The sequence below is a fragment of the Lytechinus pictus genome, chromosome 11 (assembly GCF_037042905.1).
Source record: "Lytechinus pictus isolate F3 Inbred chromosome 11, Lp3.0, whole genome shotgun sequence".
Classification (NCBI taxonomy): Eukaryota; Metazoa; Echinodermata; class Echinoidea; order Temnopleuroida; family Toxopneustidae; genus Lytechinus; species Lytechinus pictus.
Genome location: NC_087255.1, coordinates 33,688,397 through 33,706,201, shown reverse-complemented (window position 1 = coordinate 33,706,201; position 17,805 = coordinate 33,688,397). Strand labels below are relative to the sequence as shown.

The 17,805-nt window shown below is 35.8% G+C and overlaps 1 protein-coding gene and 1 long non-coding RNA gene across 3 annotated transcripts; one reads left to right on the top strand and one right to left on the bottom strand.

Moving 5' to 3' along the window:
- Positions 1-1,279: 1,279 nt before the first annotated feature.
- On the bottom strand, positions 1,280-14,016 carry LOC129271694 (UDP-glucuronosyltransferase 2C1-like). Of its 2 annotated transcripts, none has more exons than XM_064106398.1 (4): positions 12,783-14,016; positions 3,451-3,673; positions 2,491-2,710; positions 1,280-2,034 (listed from the first exon to the last, which is right to left on the bottom strand). In XM_064106398.1, the coding sequence occupies exons 1-4, from the start codon at positions 13,641-13,643 to the stop codon at positions 1,992-1,994; spliced, it is 1,347 nt and encodes a 448-aa protein (XP_063962468.1). In that variant the 5' UTR covers positions 13,644-14,016; the 3' UTR covers positions 1,280-1,991. The 2 variants fall into 2 exon arrangements, with proteins under 2 accessions (XP_063962468.1, XP_054764948.2); XM_054908973.2 differs by having other exon boundaries at positions 1,673-2,044; positions 12,783-13,715.
- LOC135155915 (uncharacterized) lies at positions 5,479-9,507 on the top strand. Its single transcript, XR_010295057.1, has 3 exons — positions 5,479-5,566; positions 8,465-8,567; positions 9,118-9,507. It is a non-coding gene; the product is annotated as an uncharacterized LOC135155915 (long non-coding RNA).
- Positions 14,017-17,805: the final 3,789 nt, after the last annotated feature.

Below are 17,805 nucleotides of genomic sequence, written 5' to 3'. Positions count from 1 at the left end.
TAATGGGGGTATATTAACTAAAAGACGGTTTAGTAAAAAAAAATATATAATTATGATATATCAACTCCCCCACCCTCCCCCATCAGGTAAACTGTTGGCACATTGTGCAAATTCTACACGGTGTGTACTATTTTATCCTAGCAATCGTATGTTGTCTTTTTACCAAATATTGGATAAAAACATTTTTAGGTTTAACTTAATTCAATTCCTCTTTAGAATACCTCTTCATTTTTCCCCAAATTGATATCGTTACCGACTCCATAGATCATCTCGTTTGTACTCGATTCATTAGGGATTTATTTCCATATCTCGATTTTCCGATCTCCTTTTAGATGGGGAAAAGTCTGAAAGGCAAACATCCGCACCGAGCACTGAAGGTTTTTTTTACTGAGTTGGCATCGGAGATTTAAGAAATCATATCGAATGGAAAGGAAATACGTGAGGCAAACTATAGCCAATAAAATAGAATTGGTTGCTTGCATGTCAACCCACTTTTCGTATCAGGCATAGTTTAAGAAGTGAACTGTCCGTGAGCAGATTAATACACTCTCATACAATTTAACCAACCCCAAAGTTGATTAAATTATAAACATATACCAACTGTAGTATATAAAATCAAATTCATTTTTGCATTCAATATTTTTTATCTAACAGTTGACAGGTAGGGCCTACATATTTTACACAAATTTGTTAAAAAACGAAAGTGTAATATTTAATATGACCTCTTAGAAAACGATAGGTCTCATTTTAATAAGCTAACCATTATAACAGAATGTTTCTATTTCATTTCATTACGTTATGTTATAATTCCTTTTACTTTGTAACTCGGTATCTTAATTTTGAAATGAAATAAATTCGTTATCAATTAATCAATAAACAGGCCAACAAAATTATGTCCAGAATGATAAACTTCAATTGTCTGATTAACACGCTTCCATTGATTTTCATTGTGATATTCAGTGTTATTTTATTGCAGGCAGAAGAACATTATAATGCTGTAGATTTGTTTATTACGCTAACATTGTTCCAATATATTCAAATTATGATTTTGCTGTGTTATTGTTTATGTAATGCATAAAAATGTATAGGCCAAGTGTATGGTATTTTGCTTTCCGACTCGAAAATTGTTGTGATACAAGCCTAAAGATGATTTGAAAAATAAAAAAGAACAATCCATATGTATTCGTGGATTATAAACCAGAGTTCGTATTAATGATTATCCAACACTTCAAAAATTAGAAATGACATCAAAGGAGGAGAGATTAGAAAATAAAATAGGTCCATATTCACTATAGTCATTTTATTAGTTGAATAATTAGTTTGTGAGAATCATGAAATCTGTAAATTATTGACATAAATGATAAACTGTGCAATCAGGTAATTTCATCGGAATTAACAAAATCTTGTCAAATAACAGTTACAGGCTCGTATATTCTTGCATGTGTTTTAATATTTGATCAATTACACCACAAGCGAAAGTTTCCTTTATTAATTATTATAAATATTTCAATTAGCCAATATCTCTATTTTCAATTCAAACTAGAATCAAACTATTTTGTTTCAAAGAGACATTTTTAGTCCTGTTTTAAAGGAGGATATGTATGCAAAAGCTGCGTATTTAAGAGTGAAAACTTGCTTTTATTCTACAGTTTACACTCCAAGTAATGCTAAAGCCGATTAGCAATGAAATAAAAACACAGTTAAAACAAAATGAGTTCAAATGTTTAAATTTTTACAAACTTATTGGTCCTAATCAAGCTTATCATCCTTAGTCCCTCTGTTTCTCTGGAAAACATTACAAATTAGTCTAAGTCCTAATCTTAAAGTGAAGAAAACAATTACAAGAATTATAATTATAATTGAAAATAAAGAGAGTAAAACGTCGATTTGATGGTATTCATACCAAGATAACTCTCCAATAGCTGATTTAAGAGGGGTTCCACCATGTTGGATCACGTGTTCAACCCAGAAAGCAGCTTTCTCAACTGGCCTCATGGTGCGATGCCTGTATATCGAAGAAATCCTCTCTGCATTCTTCGTGTAAATATTTGAGTAAAATAAAACAACAAAACAGTATTTAAAAAGTGAGTTAAGAAGGGTTGTATCCCTAATCAGAGGACAAAATCCCAATCGCTCTAAATCCCCTTCTATGATATTCAAAATTGTGTACGGCTTTCCCAAAGTCCAGCAAAAAGGCCGACTTTTAATGTCTTGCCCCACGTCTTTGGCCCAAACTCCCTCTAAATCACAGAAATATTTGAAAACACACGAATGAAAGATTTTTTTTTTTGCTTTTCAAATTTTTTCGTGGACGAAATCCACTTCATTTTTTGTATGAAACTCTGTTTTTGCTTGTCAAGTTTTTCCTCGGGAAAATGTGCCCCCCCCCCCCTTCGAAAAGTCCTGGGTCCACCCCTGTGTAAACCAATAATACTGTAGATAAATGGCACATTTTATATTATGTCGTTAAATATATCATTGACAACCTACCTGTTGTTTCCTAATACCGTCCTTACAGCCTCCACAATTATGTTAGCATTGAGGGTGGGGTAGTCGAGTTCGATTCCCATTCCATGGTGGACGGTTCGTGAAGCAACATCGAATTGGTCCATGAGTAATGGGATGACCACGCTTGGCACACCGTGGTCAACGACTTCGTAAAAACCATTATGTCCTCCTTGGTAGATGATAAGTTTAGTCTTGTTGTGTGCTGATGAAATTTGAAGAGATAATTTCAAATGCAGTATATACCAAACGTATTATAGTTTTGTACCCCCCTCCCTTTCATCAGTCCTTACTTAACGTCGTACCGCTATCTGTTGGTCATTTACTCAATGGCACAGGCTCGTAACCATGGCAACTGGGCATAGTAGGAAGTGGATAATCAAGGGATCGATATACAGTATGCAATGAAACATGATGAAAGGGAAGATAAATGACCAAAATTGTTGTCCTGATTTCCGGCGATGATACCGTCACGAGCCCCCACCTCCTCCCCTTCCCTTGTTTGGATGGACAAAATTATGTTGCAGATGGTGATGTTAAACATTTCAATTATGACCCCATATTACATTCAATCTTTGTATGAAATTTGTGTTTTTAATATATATATCAATACATGCAATATAAAAATTGCATATTGCCTCATTCTGAGCATACCATATGTCATGGGAAAATATAACTTACCCCACATATGTCAAGGTCAGGAGGAGATGATGTGAAATATGTAAAATAATTTGTGCACAAAACAAATGGAGGGTCAATCAGCCATTTTGAAGCATTTTTGCCAATTAGAGAATCCCCATAGAAAGTCCACAAGACTTTTTATACGTCCATAACTTGCCTATTTCACAACCGATTTTGATGTAACTTGTTTTAAATTATTCCTCTCATTTTACTCTTTCCAATAAGATTGCTTCTATTCTTGGGTTTTGGTTTCCTATAACTCACCTAATAAATCATTCTGTGGCAGCCAGGGCATTGTTTTTATCTTTGACTGATCGGCCTCCTTTGGGAGATCACGTGTCATTTTCCATACCACCTTTTGAGGTAGTCGTGAGAATGCCGTTATAAACTCTTTAATGAGCTCCTCCTTCATGTAGGTTGCGTAGGAACCCATGGTAAAGATGATAATACCATCTTCACCAGAGCTTTGGACAAACTCCTCAAGGTTCTGGAAATAATAGCATGCATACAAGTTCATTCAGATCAGATTAACAAAGGAATCGTTATCGAGAATTTTATATAAATCAATATATATATTCCCACTATACATGCTATTTTTATATACATGTATATATTCCCACTGTGCTTACATTGCTGTGTTATTTTCTAGAGGATATTGTCCATTTGTTTTGGTTATGCCGCGGTCCCTTTTAATTAGGGTCTTCAAAATTCATGAAATATTCGGTTTTGATTGACAATGAAGTACTAGTCTAGCTCTCACTGTTACTCGGTATTCCCTTGAATAATAACGACTCATTTTCGATGCTAATAACAAATTTCTTGAACCGTTTTTCGGGTATCCCAGAAAAGGCAGAATGTCAGATTCGTGTAGGCAAACTTGACCTTGAAAGATTTTTTTTACTTACAAACCCCACACTGATTGGTATCAGGACAGGGGCGGTGGAGCGAAGTTGAAAGGGGTGCTCAGGGAATAGAGGCATCTTTTCTTTCAAAAGGGCACTATCTTAAAACAAAGAACAAAAAATTACTTATTACCCCCACTCACATGACTCCAATTTAAGGAACGTAATATCATTCTTACAAGTTTTTTCCTTCATAAGTAGTATCATAAAAAAGAGAATATTGTTTTTTTTATTCTTACCAGCAATGAAGCTTTATTTATTTATTTTCACTCGTGGGCTGGATCAGTGGCGTATCGTGGGTCGCGGCACTGGGGGGGGGGGCACCAGCAAAAAAAATTGAGTCACTTAGTGAGCTCAGTTGCCAAGTATACTGACCTAATAGAGACATTTTTAAGGACAGTGCCATTAAACGGATAAGTATCTCACTGATCAAATAATGCGAGCGCGAAGCGCGAGCTGAATTTTTTTATAATCGGAGCTTAAAAGGGACATTATAATCAATTTGTTGTAATCATAATACGTACCTGTCTCGCTAAACAATGCGAGCGCGAAGCGTGAGCTGAAACTTTTGTATACATTGACCCCAAACAGGGACATTTTAAGGACTATATTTTAGGAATCCATTTTGAGAATACATATCTCACCATAGTCAATTATTACGAGTGCCAAGCGCTTTGTGATTTTGTTAAAATTACATCTAAACACATTAAGCACTTGTAGTCATTGTAATCATGATTAGCATATGTATATCACTAATCAAATATTGCGAGCGCGAAGCCCGAGCTGAAAATTTAAGAAATTCAGACCTGAAGAGGAGCATTCTAAGGCTTCTTTGTAGGAATTCACTAATACCATATGTATTCCACTAACCAAATGATGCGAGCGCGAAGCGCGAGCTGAAAATTTTTTATACTCAGATTAGAAAAAGAGACATTTTAAGGACTGATTTTAGGAATTTAAGGAGAGCAGACTTATCTCACCAATCCACTAATGCGAACGTAAGCACGGATAGGATATGTTTTATACAAGACCTTAAATAGGGCAATCACTTTAAGAAGTTATGAAAAAGAAGCATATGTCATTAGACATAAAACATTAATAACTCGCAAAGTGCGAAGAAGTATTTGATGTACATTGACTTGAAAACGGGAGGGGAGGTTTTTACAACAGGATTATATATCTCGTTAAACAGACAGTGCGAGCACCAGGAACAATTGAGACATAAATTATGTTTCTTATGGGGCGTTGCAAGAAAGTTACGTTGCAATTGATTGCAAATCGACTGCAACTTTGCAGCCGATTCCGATCAACTGCAACTAGCAATCAATCGCAAATTTGCGTTGCAAGAAAGAGGCTTGCAATTGAACGCAAGTTGCAGCTGATCTGCAGACGATATGCATCTGTAAACAGGGTCTGCAGCACAAGACTAGCCGAAAAAGCAAAATATTGGCTTGCAACAATCCTGTTTGTGGAAGAGAGTAAGTAGAAAATATTCATTTTTCAGACAATTCTTTCTCCATAATGTATGTTTTTAGAGAATTTATATATTTTAGACCTATGCCAGGGAAAAAATTATTTTGGAAAAAGTGAAAATAAATCTTTATCGCCGGTCGAAATTTCACCTTCAACAAATTTTCTACCGTACAATTTCAATACCAGTCCCACACTTGACTTTTTGTGTCGGTTATGCACAGTTGTATCAACAACACGGCAGGTCATTGCCGGTGCAGTGCTGTTAAAAATCACCCAGAAGCAAGTAAATGTGTAGGCTCTAATTATGTATGAAACATCGAAAATGACCTTTAAAGATTATTTTTGTTCTTATTTGAAATGATTTTTTAAAGTTATATTGGTTTCAACGGCGAATAGCCATCCAGTAAATAGAAATCAAAGACTTTTTTTGGCATTACAGTCTAGGCATAGGGGCCTAGACATTTCCACAAAAAAAAAGATTCCTCTCCATTTGTCTCTCTTTTTTTAAGAGTCTGTCTAACGTTACCTCGAGCGAAGTTCGTGCAGGCCCTACTCCACTTCACTACCGCTACACTACGCTCCACCCACCCGAAATTCGAGACTGAACTCTCTGATATTCCGAGTGACAAAGGTGGGATTTTATGGGGGGAAAATATAAAATTCATGCAACATCACGATCTTTAAAAACAATTAGGCAGGCCTAACTAATATTCTTACTTACACCCAAGTTTCACTTTTCCATGCTTCTATCAGTCTCAAAATTTGTGATTTAGAGCCAACACACAGTTCCTCACAAAAATAAATAATTCGCTGCCGTATCGCGCGTGCATGCAATGTTTTGAAATCGGCAGCGAATTATTTATACGTGTGAGGAACTTCATGTTGGCTCTAAATCACCAATTTTGAGACTGATAGAAGCATGGAAAAGAAGTGAAACTTGGTGTAAAGTAAGAATATTAAATTCAATTATTTTTAAAGGTCGTGATGTTGCATGAATTTTATATTTTCCCCCATAAAATCCCACCTTTGTCACTCGGAATATCAGATAGAGTTTACGGTCTCGAAGTTCGGGTAGGTGGAGCGTAGTGTAGCGGTAGTGAAGTGGAGTGGAGCCTGCACGAACTTCGCTCGAGGTAGTCTACCGTTAACCTCCCTTTTTATGACTTTCCTTGGCCTGGCCTGGGATAAAGTGAAAATTTTGCCGTTTCGACTTTTGTCTTTGGAGGATAAAAAAAAAATTATTTATTATTATTATTTTTTTATTTGGGAGGGGGGGGGGGTTCTCCAGACTCTGTATATCTCGCCAGACAAGAAAAAGAAACAAAGGTATAGGGGGTCTACATGTATTGGGCTACTTTTCAGAATCTATTGTCCACATCTGCCACATTCTTGGGGAAGTTTTGACATTGAATAGGATGTTGCCTGCCCAGGGCTCTTTTTAAATTTCTTACGGGCAGATTGCACAAGAGGTTCTTTGCAAGGACAGTATTTGTGTCGTTGATTGTAATGATGTGCCGTATGAGTCACATTTTTAATATCTCATATAAATATAAAAAGATATACATGTAAATACATTTATTTTTCAATATGTAGATCTACTATGCCGGGGGAGAGGTACTTAGATTTGGTTTGGACAAAGGTGTGCGGCTGTAAGTTCGAAACCCGTACCCATATTTACAGGTCATTTTGGATAAAAAGGTACCCATTCTTAGGGATTCATTACAGGGGCGGATCCAGGATTTCCAAAAGGGGGGGGAGGGCACATTTTCGCCTGGAAAAACTTGACAAGCAAAAAAAAAAAAGGTTATCGCCCAAAATGTAAGGTCATTTTGTATTAGCACCTAAGACATTGGAGTAGAATATGGACCCATATTTAAGGACATTTTCTAAAAAATTGGGCCATGCTTAGGGATTTTCCAGCATAAAACCATACGCAATGTTTAGGGATTTCTTCAAAAAAGGCAACCCATTCTTGCGGCATATCCCCATATGCCTTATCTCGTGAGTACCCCCCCCCCCTGGGCTACTATGTAGCTGACTTTTGATTTTTATGCAAGCACATGAGGTGCTATATAGATGACAGATTTTTTTCACTTTAAATTGTTAAATGGATGATTACAATGCTTTTCCAGGTGCTTTCAGTTAAAGGGTGTCTCATATGGTGCATCATTATTAATATTGAATGCATAATCATGATTTTATTTTTACATCCTTTTACATCAAGCACAATACTCGGGGGGGGGGTGGGGGCATTTGGCATATGGTCCCCCTTGACATTTTTCAGAATAAATCTGCCACTCAAAATTTTATTCCCGCACCGCTGACTGACGTTTTACTTTCAAGTCTCACACAACTTTTGATACTAAATTTGCCATTCCCAGGTACAGGGTCAGGAAATTTTGCAACAGTATGTTTGTTTAAGTACATGTCAGACAAAAACATGATTACATGTAAAAAGTCAATATTCATAGCTGGGTAATTTTTTTTTATTGACAATAGTAATTTAATGTCACTGATGAACTTTGTCTTGAAAATAACAATTAAAAAAAATTAAAGAAGTTAAGAAAAAATATTTTTTTAAAAACATGAATTGAAAGGAATTTATTTTGATACCAGATTTTTAAAAGTAAAGTTGTTAGGATTGCTCTAGAAAGGAATATGTACACCACAGTTTGGCATTCTATTACAAGCTTTTTTAGTAAATTAAAGCAAAAGGTATGATTTCATAATTTTTTTAATTGCGCCACCCATGGCTGAGGAACCATAGTGCCCCTCCCCAGGCCAGAAGTGACTTTAATAAAAACACCCTTGGACTACTATAATGATTAACACACTGGCAACTGAGCTTGTATATTAATTTCATGAATATGTTTTATCTCTTTGCTTTTAATTGCTTACTACAGTTATGACAAAGAAGTCTGGAACCTCAGAACCACCATAACTGTGTCTGCTACAATGTGTGTTCTTGCAACCAGCTGATTGATTCATTTTATCAACTCTTGAATGGTAGGTTACATGTAAACTGTATTATTATTAATAATTCACCATGATCGTAATGCGGATGGGAGTGAAATCTGTACACATTGACCCAAGGATAATGCAAAATGAAAAAGGCTAACACAAATCTCTATCTTGACTTGACTTCTCAGGAATGAAGACATCCCATTGATGGGGGGAGGGGAGGGGGTGGTTGTGCTCATCCAAGGTGTACTGTATGAAAGTGTGTATTTTGCTTTCATTGATTTAATTGCATATTTTAATTTCCGTGATTCTTTTATTTGGGGAAAAACAATCAGTTCACACTTTTTTAGATTACATCATGGCAAATTGCCAATTACTATGGTCTCAGGAGTAAGCCACTATCCCTCTATCATATCATCGTTTGGGTGCAAACAAGGCCCTTACCAGCAGACATAGGGCATTTCTGCACTGATGGGTGCACAAAAATGTTTTGCTAAGGGCGTTCTTGCACTGAAAGGACAAAATTTGAACTAACCCAAGCTATGTATAGTTATGGGCTTGCATTATTTCCCATATTATTATTTTTTATGAACAGGTTGATTATCAGAACTGAATTCAGAGCTGCTCCTGTCTGTAGTAACATCATTATAAGAGTGGACTTCAGAATGAGGGCGTTGCTTGTTTAAAAACTTCACTCCATGGAGCTCTCCAAATTTATCTCAAATTAGACTGCTTCTGGAAACCAGATTTGTTCCTTCAAGCAGAGACGATTGTGGCTTTCCTGACTGGACTTCTATGGATTCTTCATGCCAACCTTAAGGACTGTGGTCTTCTGCATGAGACACATCAATTTCAAACAAGACATTCTGTGGTGAAACACTTGATGAAGATGATATGAAATTTTTATTTCATATAACTGAATCTCAGAAGTAATTCCTCGAGAGCAAGAAACATTGAAAAATGAAAATAAAAGGTCCATCAATAATGAATGTCTTGAGCAGTGTTCTTTTTTGTGCACAGATCAATGGATCTTTTCAAGTCCAAGCAGGGATGTAGTCAATGCTGACCTCGAGGCAACATTTTGCTGGCCTTGGTCCGAGTCACTGTACAGAATCTATGGGAAGTTCTCTCAAGCTGCCTCATGACTCGGAAGAATCAGCCTCGACCTCATCCTTGTATGCAAGTGTGATATATATCTACGATGCAATCTCATGATTAAAGAGAGAGAAACAAGAGAGCTTCAGATTTTGAAGTGTAGCAATCTCCTGAAATGTATGTTTTATTTGAAAATCAAACTAAAATAACTTAATTGGGCATGTTACTCATTATGATATGTATGAATGAAAGCATTTAAGCAATTTAGTGCTCTTGCAAAACATATTCTGAGTTGTATTTACTGCAAACGCTCAGAAATATTGATAAGCATTTGCCAGTGCATGAAGTGTTTTTAGTGAAGAGTGGCTTTTGTGCCTATGGAGAGTTATAATTTCTTCAACATTTTTAAACAAATTATTTCAGAAATCACAATTTGAATATTCCATGACCTCTGATAACAAGAGCAGAATATTTTTGGTTATTGACACACTTTAAAATGATATTAGGAGAGAATGTACTGAAATTGTGTGAAAATAATGGCATAATTGCTGAAGAGGCCTATAAAGATTGAAAATAACATTATTTCAAGTTTTTCTTGAAAAAAACCCATGGAAAATTGAAAATGGCATAATTTACACAAGTTTTCAAAACAAAACACACACAAAAAATTTTTTGCAGAATTTTTAGTACACAAGCCTATGGACAATCAATTGAACGTAAATCGAACGCAAATTTTGCGCATCCTCCAAAATCTTACATAAGTTACGTTCGATTTGCAATCAATTGCAAAGCTTGCGCTTGATCTACGTTCAATTGATCAAACGCAACTTCTTCTTGCAACAGGATTGAACGTAACTTGCGTTCAATTGCAGATTTGCGTTTAATCGGAGGACTTACGCTCAATTTTTGGAGTTGCGTTCGATTTGCGTTCAATCGCAAGTTTCTTGCAACACCCCAATAGAGTTATGAAAAACGTGTTTCTTATGTAAGAACATTAAAACATAATGAACAATAATTTCTTCTTTCCCTTTCTCTTCCTTTCTCCCTTTTTCTCTTTCCCCGTTTTTTTTTTTTTTTTTTTTTTTTTTTTTTTGGGGGGGGGGGGGTCAGCCGATTAGGGGGGGAACGTGCCCCCATGCCCCCCGTAGTTACGCCACTGGGCTGGATGGCCCTCTTCGGCCACATGCTGTTCTTCTGAGGGGTCCAGTGGACACGTTTAAAAAATAAAAACATACACTACACAAACATATATAAACATGATAAAAAAAACATACATCAATCCAGTCCTATACAAGGTAAGTTACGACTACAAATCACAAATTATACAAATGTTTTTTTAAGTGGGATGGTGGAGGGGGGTAGCACCCAGAAGGAAAAACCAGTTCCACTTCTTACTGGATTAATTTTATACATGCATTTGGGTCAGTGAAATGTGATGGAAAAGATGGTTAGTAAATTAATCTTTCTGCTGTTATTCTAAATGTGATAAATGAAATTACACATTTTCATTGTGAAGTAGTTCACACACTTATTTAAAAAGTTTTTAAACAACAATGAGTGCCATTGCAAGGATATTCTATTCTAAATCCTGATTTTTCTTTTAAAAATAGGAAATATGCAAATGAGGTAAACCACGTGATCAGCATCATCAGAATTACTGGTATTACTGGTCTTGATGAGTTCAATTTCAAACAATGAATTACTTTAGACCAGTTGACTATATCAGAGGAATATATCTTGCTTTGATCTTAATCTCAATTAAAGGAAATAATTATTTTAATGATATATGTTAATACTTGATAATTATGATAATAATAATAATTACAATATCAATAACAAAGATAACAGTAATAAGAATGATAACAACAATGATCATAATAATAATAGTAATAATAATAATAATGATAATTATAAGAAGAATGATCAACAATGATAACGATAATAACTTTTTCTGAATTGCAAGATTCATTTTCCATAATTCGTCAAATGATCTGACTTGAAATTAAGTCATTATTTATTGGACCAGTAACACCAGTTTGGTATTACTACTTTGCTTCAACTGGCATGCAATTGTTTGAACTGGTCTCCAGTTGATTTTTACTGGTCCAGTTAAAAATCAACTGGTCCAGTAAACATATACTGGAAACCAGTAAAAATCTACTGGAAACCATTTATTGGACCAGTAACACCAGCTTGATGAAAAACAATTTAACTGGTATTACTAATTTGTTTTAACTAGAATGCAATTGTTGGAACTGGTCTCCAGTTGATTTTTACTGGTCCAGTTAAAAATCAACTGGCCCAGTAAAAATATACTGGAAACCAGTAAAATTCTGCTGGAAACTGGTTTTCCTTCTGGGCATGCAGTAAGGGCAATGAAGGGGAATAGTAGTAGGTGTTGAGCTAATGTGGTCCGAAGCTTTATCTTAAAGGTAGTAAAAGAAGTTTTTAAGAGGGATGTACGATATCAACTTATTCCATAGCTTTCCGCCTTGAAACGAAAAACTTCTTATGCCATATTCAGTTTTGGGGCAGTTCAAAGCCAGTTGCACCGTGTTTTGTATATATATATTACGGGAAATAAATATATCGCTAAGATATGGTGGGCCAAGACAGTGTACGGTTTTAAGCATGACAACAAGCTGTTTCTTTATAGGAATTTGAGAAAGTATAGCAAACGATGGTTCCTGTCAACATTTTTGGGGCAAAGGCTGTGAGGTCAAGGGCATCAGAAATGCGTCAAGTAACCAGGGCCCCGTTTCTCAGCACCTGGACAAGTTAGTCATTATCTTTATCCAACAACCACGGAGTTAGCTTACATTATCTCTCTATAAACCCGTTTCACGAAAGACCTCCTAACTAATGTAGAGGCGGGAACACAAAGCCGAGTGGGAACGTGTTTCAGTTGAGTAAAAGCCCAGAGGTCTTTATTAATAATAATAAGGGCACAGTAAATAATCGTGAGGCGGCATTTTTCTTCCTTAAAAAACGCACACTTTTTCAGTGTTTTAAAAGTGGGGGATGTGCCCCCGGCCCCTGATTGGTATTGATTCTCTTTGTTAGATGTAATACACTGGTACCATATTGCCAACACTATAACCCTTTTGATAATCATCTTTTTTTCTTCTTTTACTTGAACATAAGAGAATCACACATTGGACTTACTACATCTAGCTTTTTCGATGGTCTTGTCGTGATGCCGCCAACTGGAATGACATTCGGCGCGATAGGGAACGGGAACTCCACTGCAAAATCCATGTTGACAAGAAACAGTTCCGCTCTACCAAACACTTCACTTTCTGAACAGGATGAAGGCGGTATATTTCGAGAAGAACAATACTGCTGAACGCCTCTAAATGTTAAACCAACAAATGAAGGTTGGATGAAATTACGAAATCGTTGCCAAAATGTCATGCGACGCGGGAAACCGCTTCCGAAATAAGGATGAAGGGCGGTGTCGATAGGGGATCCAAATGCTCTGGCTAAGAAATCCTCAAGGTGTGTAGGGATCATGAAGATCACAGGTTCATTCAATATTACCGGTAAAAGGTTGGTACAACCAAAGTATGGGTCAACGATCAAGAGGTCAAATTTAGCATCCACAAGACTTTGGATGAAGTCCTCGTCCAACAGTAAGGCATCGCAATCTTTGTACATTTCGTATTGCATAGTTGCAAGGTGCTTATTAAGCTCCCCGAGGAAATTGCCCGACACAGCAGCTCGCGCGACAACGTCCACTCTCTCCCTCAATTCTTCCTCCGAGAATCGCCTGTTTGTGATTGCAAAATGGAAGAGCTCGGAGTACCTGTCATCGTGGCTTGTAGCAATTGCGTCGCCGCCGAGGATGGCCGTTACATTGTGACCTCGACGAACCAATTCTTCACCCAATGAAGCCGCCACAAAGAAATGACTGCCCAGTCCCGGGCCACCGGATATTGCTATATTGGACCCTTCAGAAATAGCAGTAAGCACTCCACTAAGAATAGAAAACTTCAAAATCAGTGCCATTATCATAAATTGAGACATTAGATCATGTAAACAATCAAAATAATTATTCAGTGTTGCTCTGATCCCTGTCGGTTAAATCACAATTATCAGCATAACTTCAAACAACCGCGAGGAAGATATGACTATTTCAGTCTGCATAAAAACTATTGTCATTGCATGGCCCTTATCTTCACGTTTATCCTTTAAACTTGAAGGTATCCAGCAAGACTTATACTGGAAGATAATGACGAACGTACCTCAGGCTTCCGATTTTAATGAGAGTCTTCAACGTTTTATGTCTTGTTATGTATATCACACACGTCAAGTTGCCTTTTAACATCAAATTTATTCGAAAATAACCTTTTGAAATAAGTAGAACTACAGTTCAGGTCGGAGAACCCAGGTCGTGTTTGTTATCATTCATGATAAATATTGAAGGTTCAAAGTCCTTACACGTGGAACCTTATCCGTTTGATATTGAACTTGTCATGTGCATCAAGCATATAGGCTACGTAATTAATTTTCATTTCGTCTTTGTTATTTCCAATGGTCATCCGTACCCTTTTTTTGTCCTGGGTACCCTACTTAATAGCAAATGTGGGTGTGTGCAGAGTGACCTAGCTGCTTCAAGGGGAATGTGTCGACATTGCCATATATATCTTAGGGCAATAAATGAGAAAATCATCATTATTTTCATAAGGATTATTACTATTATTATCATCATCATCATTATCGTCATGATTATTAATATTATTATCAGTGGCGTAACTACGGGGGACATGGGGGGCACGTGCCCCCCCCCCCCCCCCAATCGGCTGACCAAAAAAAAAAAACGGGGAAAAGGAGGGAGAAAAAAAGAGAAACGTAGTGGGAAAGAATAAATTATTGTTCATTATAATGTTTACTATATTATAATTATGTTATGTTATATTACATAAGAAACATTTTTTTTTCATAACTTAATATAAAACATATCCTGTCCGTGCTTACGTTTGCATTAGTGCATTGGTCAGATATGTCTGCTCTCCGTGAATTCCTTAAATCAGTCCTTAAAATGTCCCTTTTTCTGATCTGAATATCAAAAATTTTCAGCTCGCGATTCGCACTCGCATCATATAGTTAGTGATATAGGTATGGTCTTAGTGAATTTCTACAAACAAGCATTAGAATGCCCCTCTTCAGGTCTAGATTTCCTAAATTTTCAGCTCGCGCTTCGCCCTTGCAATATTTAATTAGTAAAGATGCTTATGTTAATAATAATATGATAATGATGACTACAAGTGCTTCATGAGTTTAGATGTAATTCTTACAAAATCAGCAAGCGCTTGGCACTCGCATTAGATGACTATGGTGAGATATGTATACTCTTAATGGATATCCAAAATATAGTCCTTAAAATCTCCCTGTTTGGGTTCAATGTATACAAAAATTTCAGCTTGCGCTTCGAGCTCGCATTGTTTAGCGAGACAGGTACGTATCATGATTACAAAAGTTTGATTATAATGTCCCCTTATCAAAAATTTTCAGCTCGCGCTTCGCGCTCTCATTATTTGATCAGTGAGATATATATCCGTTTAATGGCACCATCCTTAAAATGCCTCTATTAGGTCAGTATACCTGGTGCCCCCTAATGCCGTGACCCACGGTACGCCACTGATTATTATTATCATCATCATCATTTTTATTATTGTTATCAAAACTTGCACTATTGCCACCATGTTATAATCATTATTTTCATTTGTAGTAGTATACCAGTAGTAGTAGTAGAAGTACTACTACTAGTAGTAGTAGCTAGTAGATAGTAGTAGTAGTAGTCGTAGTAGTAGTATAGTAGTAGTAGTAGTAGTAGTAGTAGTAGTAGTATAGTAGTAGTATAGTAGTAGTATAGTAGTAGTAGTAGTAGTAGTAGTAGTAGTAGTAGCTAGTAGATAGTAGTAGTAGAAGTCGTCGTCGTAGTAGTAGTATAGTAGTAGTAGTAGTAGTAGTAGTAGTAGTAGTAGTAGTAGTAGTAGTAGTAGTAGTATAGTAGTAGTATAGTAGTAGTAGTATAGTAGTAGTAGTAGTAGTAGTAGTAGTAGTAGTAGTAGTAGTATAGTAGTAGTATAGTAGTAGTATAGTAGTAGTAGTAGTAGTAGTAGTAGTAGTAGTAGTAGTAGTAGTAGTAGTAGTAGTAGTAGTAGTAGTAGTAGTAGTAGTAGTAGTAGTAGTAGAAGTAGTAGTAGTAGACTGTAAAAAAATATTTGAAATTACTCAATAAAATTGAGGGGGAAAATCGCCTTAATTCAGTATTTATAAATTTAGCATTTTAAGTAAAATTTACTTATTTTCTTTTCATCCATTTTACTCAAATAAATCAAGTTATAACTATTTAATTCAATTAAGTAAAACAATCAGTGACTGAAATTTTTTTAAATGGGGGACAGCGGACTTTCTTGATTTATAAGTCCGCTCCCCATCGTCCCACTTTCAGTGGTATCATTTTCATCTTAGACAACTTTTATCCAAATATTAGACTTTGTGCATTGTCACCGGGCATTGTCACTTACCTGTACATGATAGGTACTGACATTTAAATATATACGCGGCCGGTTCATCCTATAAAACAATTAAAATAATATTAACATTTTCCGAAAACCAAAAAAGAAGTCTGATATTTTCTGATCAGTGACTATTTAACGTTGCTCTTTCTTTGTTTCAACAAAAATATTTTGCGCACCCTAATTATAAACAATTTCAAACACACATAGATATGACAGTCATTTAAAAAAAATAACATTTACTTGCTCTCAGGGTCTCAGTCTCAATGCGGGGTATGCAGGTCTTATTTGAATAAGGCGTTAATTGAAAAATATAAGTACAGTCAACACGATTTTATTAGTAATAACTATTTTTGCCTAATTGGAGTTAGATCAAAGCAAGCTAGCAATACGTAAATTTCATGTATATTGAACTCAAATAAATCAAGTAAATCAAGAAAATTAAAAGACCGTCTACTGAAAAAAAATCGAGAAATAATTACAAATAATCATACTTATATACATTAAGTGTTAATTACTTATTCAGAGATTTTTTTACAGTGTAGTAGTAGTAGTAGTAGTAGTAGTAGTAGTAGTAGTAGTAGTAGTATAAGTAGTAGTAGTAGTAGTAGTAGCAATAGTAGTAGTAGCAGTAGTAGTAGTAGCAGTAGTAGTAGCAATAGTAGTAGTAGTAGTAGTAGTAGTAGTAGTAGTAGTAGTAGTAGTAGTAGTAGTAGTAGTAGTAGTAGTAGTAGTAGTAGTAGTATAGTATAGTGGCAGTAGTAGTAGTAATAGTAGTAGCAGCAGTAGTAGTAGTAGTCAGTAGTAGTAGTAGTAGTAGTAGTAGTAGTAGTAGTAGTGGTAGTAGTAGTAGTAGTAGTAGTAGTAGTAGTAGTAGTAGTAGTAGTAGTAGTAGTAGTAGTAGCAGTAGTAGCAGTAGCTATCATGCATTCTTATTGTTGCTCTGACTGTTGGGCCTAATTATCATCATCCATTGTTATATATACCGGTGTATATATATATATATATATATATATATATATATATATATATATATATATATATATATATATATATATATATATATATATATATATATGACATGTTAAAGGAGAATGAAACCCTTGAAACCAGCTGAATCCATATCAAAGAGAAAAATCAAAGAAACATATTGTTGAAAGTTTGAGGAAGATTGAATGAATAATAAGAAAGTTATGAGCATTCGAATATTGAGATCACTAGTGCCATGTAGATCCTCCCAACGGCAATGCGACCAAGATCTGTGATATCACACACGTACAACTCCCTCATTACTTTAGTACTTATTTCACTTATATTCTCACTTTTATAGAGTCTATCACAAGGTGAGGTGTTCTCTTTATGAGATGACAAGTACAGAGGTTTCACAACATTATATCATTGATGAATCGTTTGTCATATGATTAGAATGAGCAAAAAGAGATGTTTTGGGGTATATTTTCAGTGTCCAAATGGGAGAGTTGTACGTGTGTGACATCACAGATCTTGGTCGCATTGTCAATGGGAGGATCTCCATAGCATTAGTGATCTCGACATTCAAATGCTCATAACTATTTTATTGCTAGTCCTATTTTACTCAAAGTTTTGTTGATCTTATTCTTTGATTTTTCTGCTTTCACAAAAGCTAACTTGCTCCAAGAGTTTCA

Excerpts from the sequence above, each read along its gene's own strand:
- LOC129271694 (XM_054908973.2), bottom strand. The coding sequence starts at position 13,643 with ATGTCTCAATTTATGATAATGGCACTGATTTTGAAGTTTTCTATTCTT. Across the intron at positions 3,674-12,782 it reads CATCGAAAAAGCTAGATGTA|AACCTTGAGGAGTTTGTCCA; the intron begins GTAAGTCCAATG and ends TATTATTTCCAG. Across the intron at positions 2,045-2,490 it reads ACGGTATTAGGAAACAACAG|TTACACGAAGAATGCAGAGA; the intron begins GTAGGTTGTCAA and ends TTACTCAAATAT.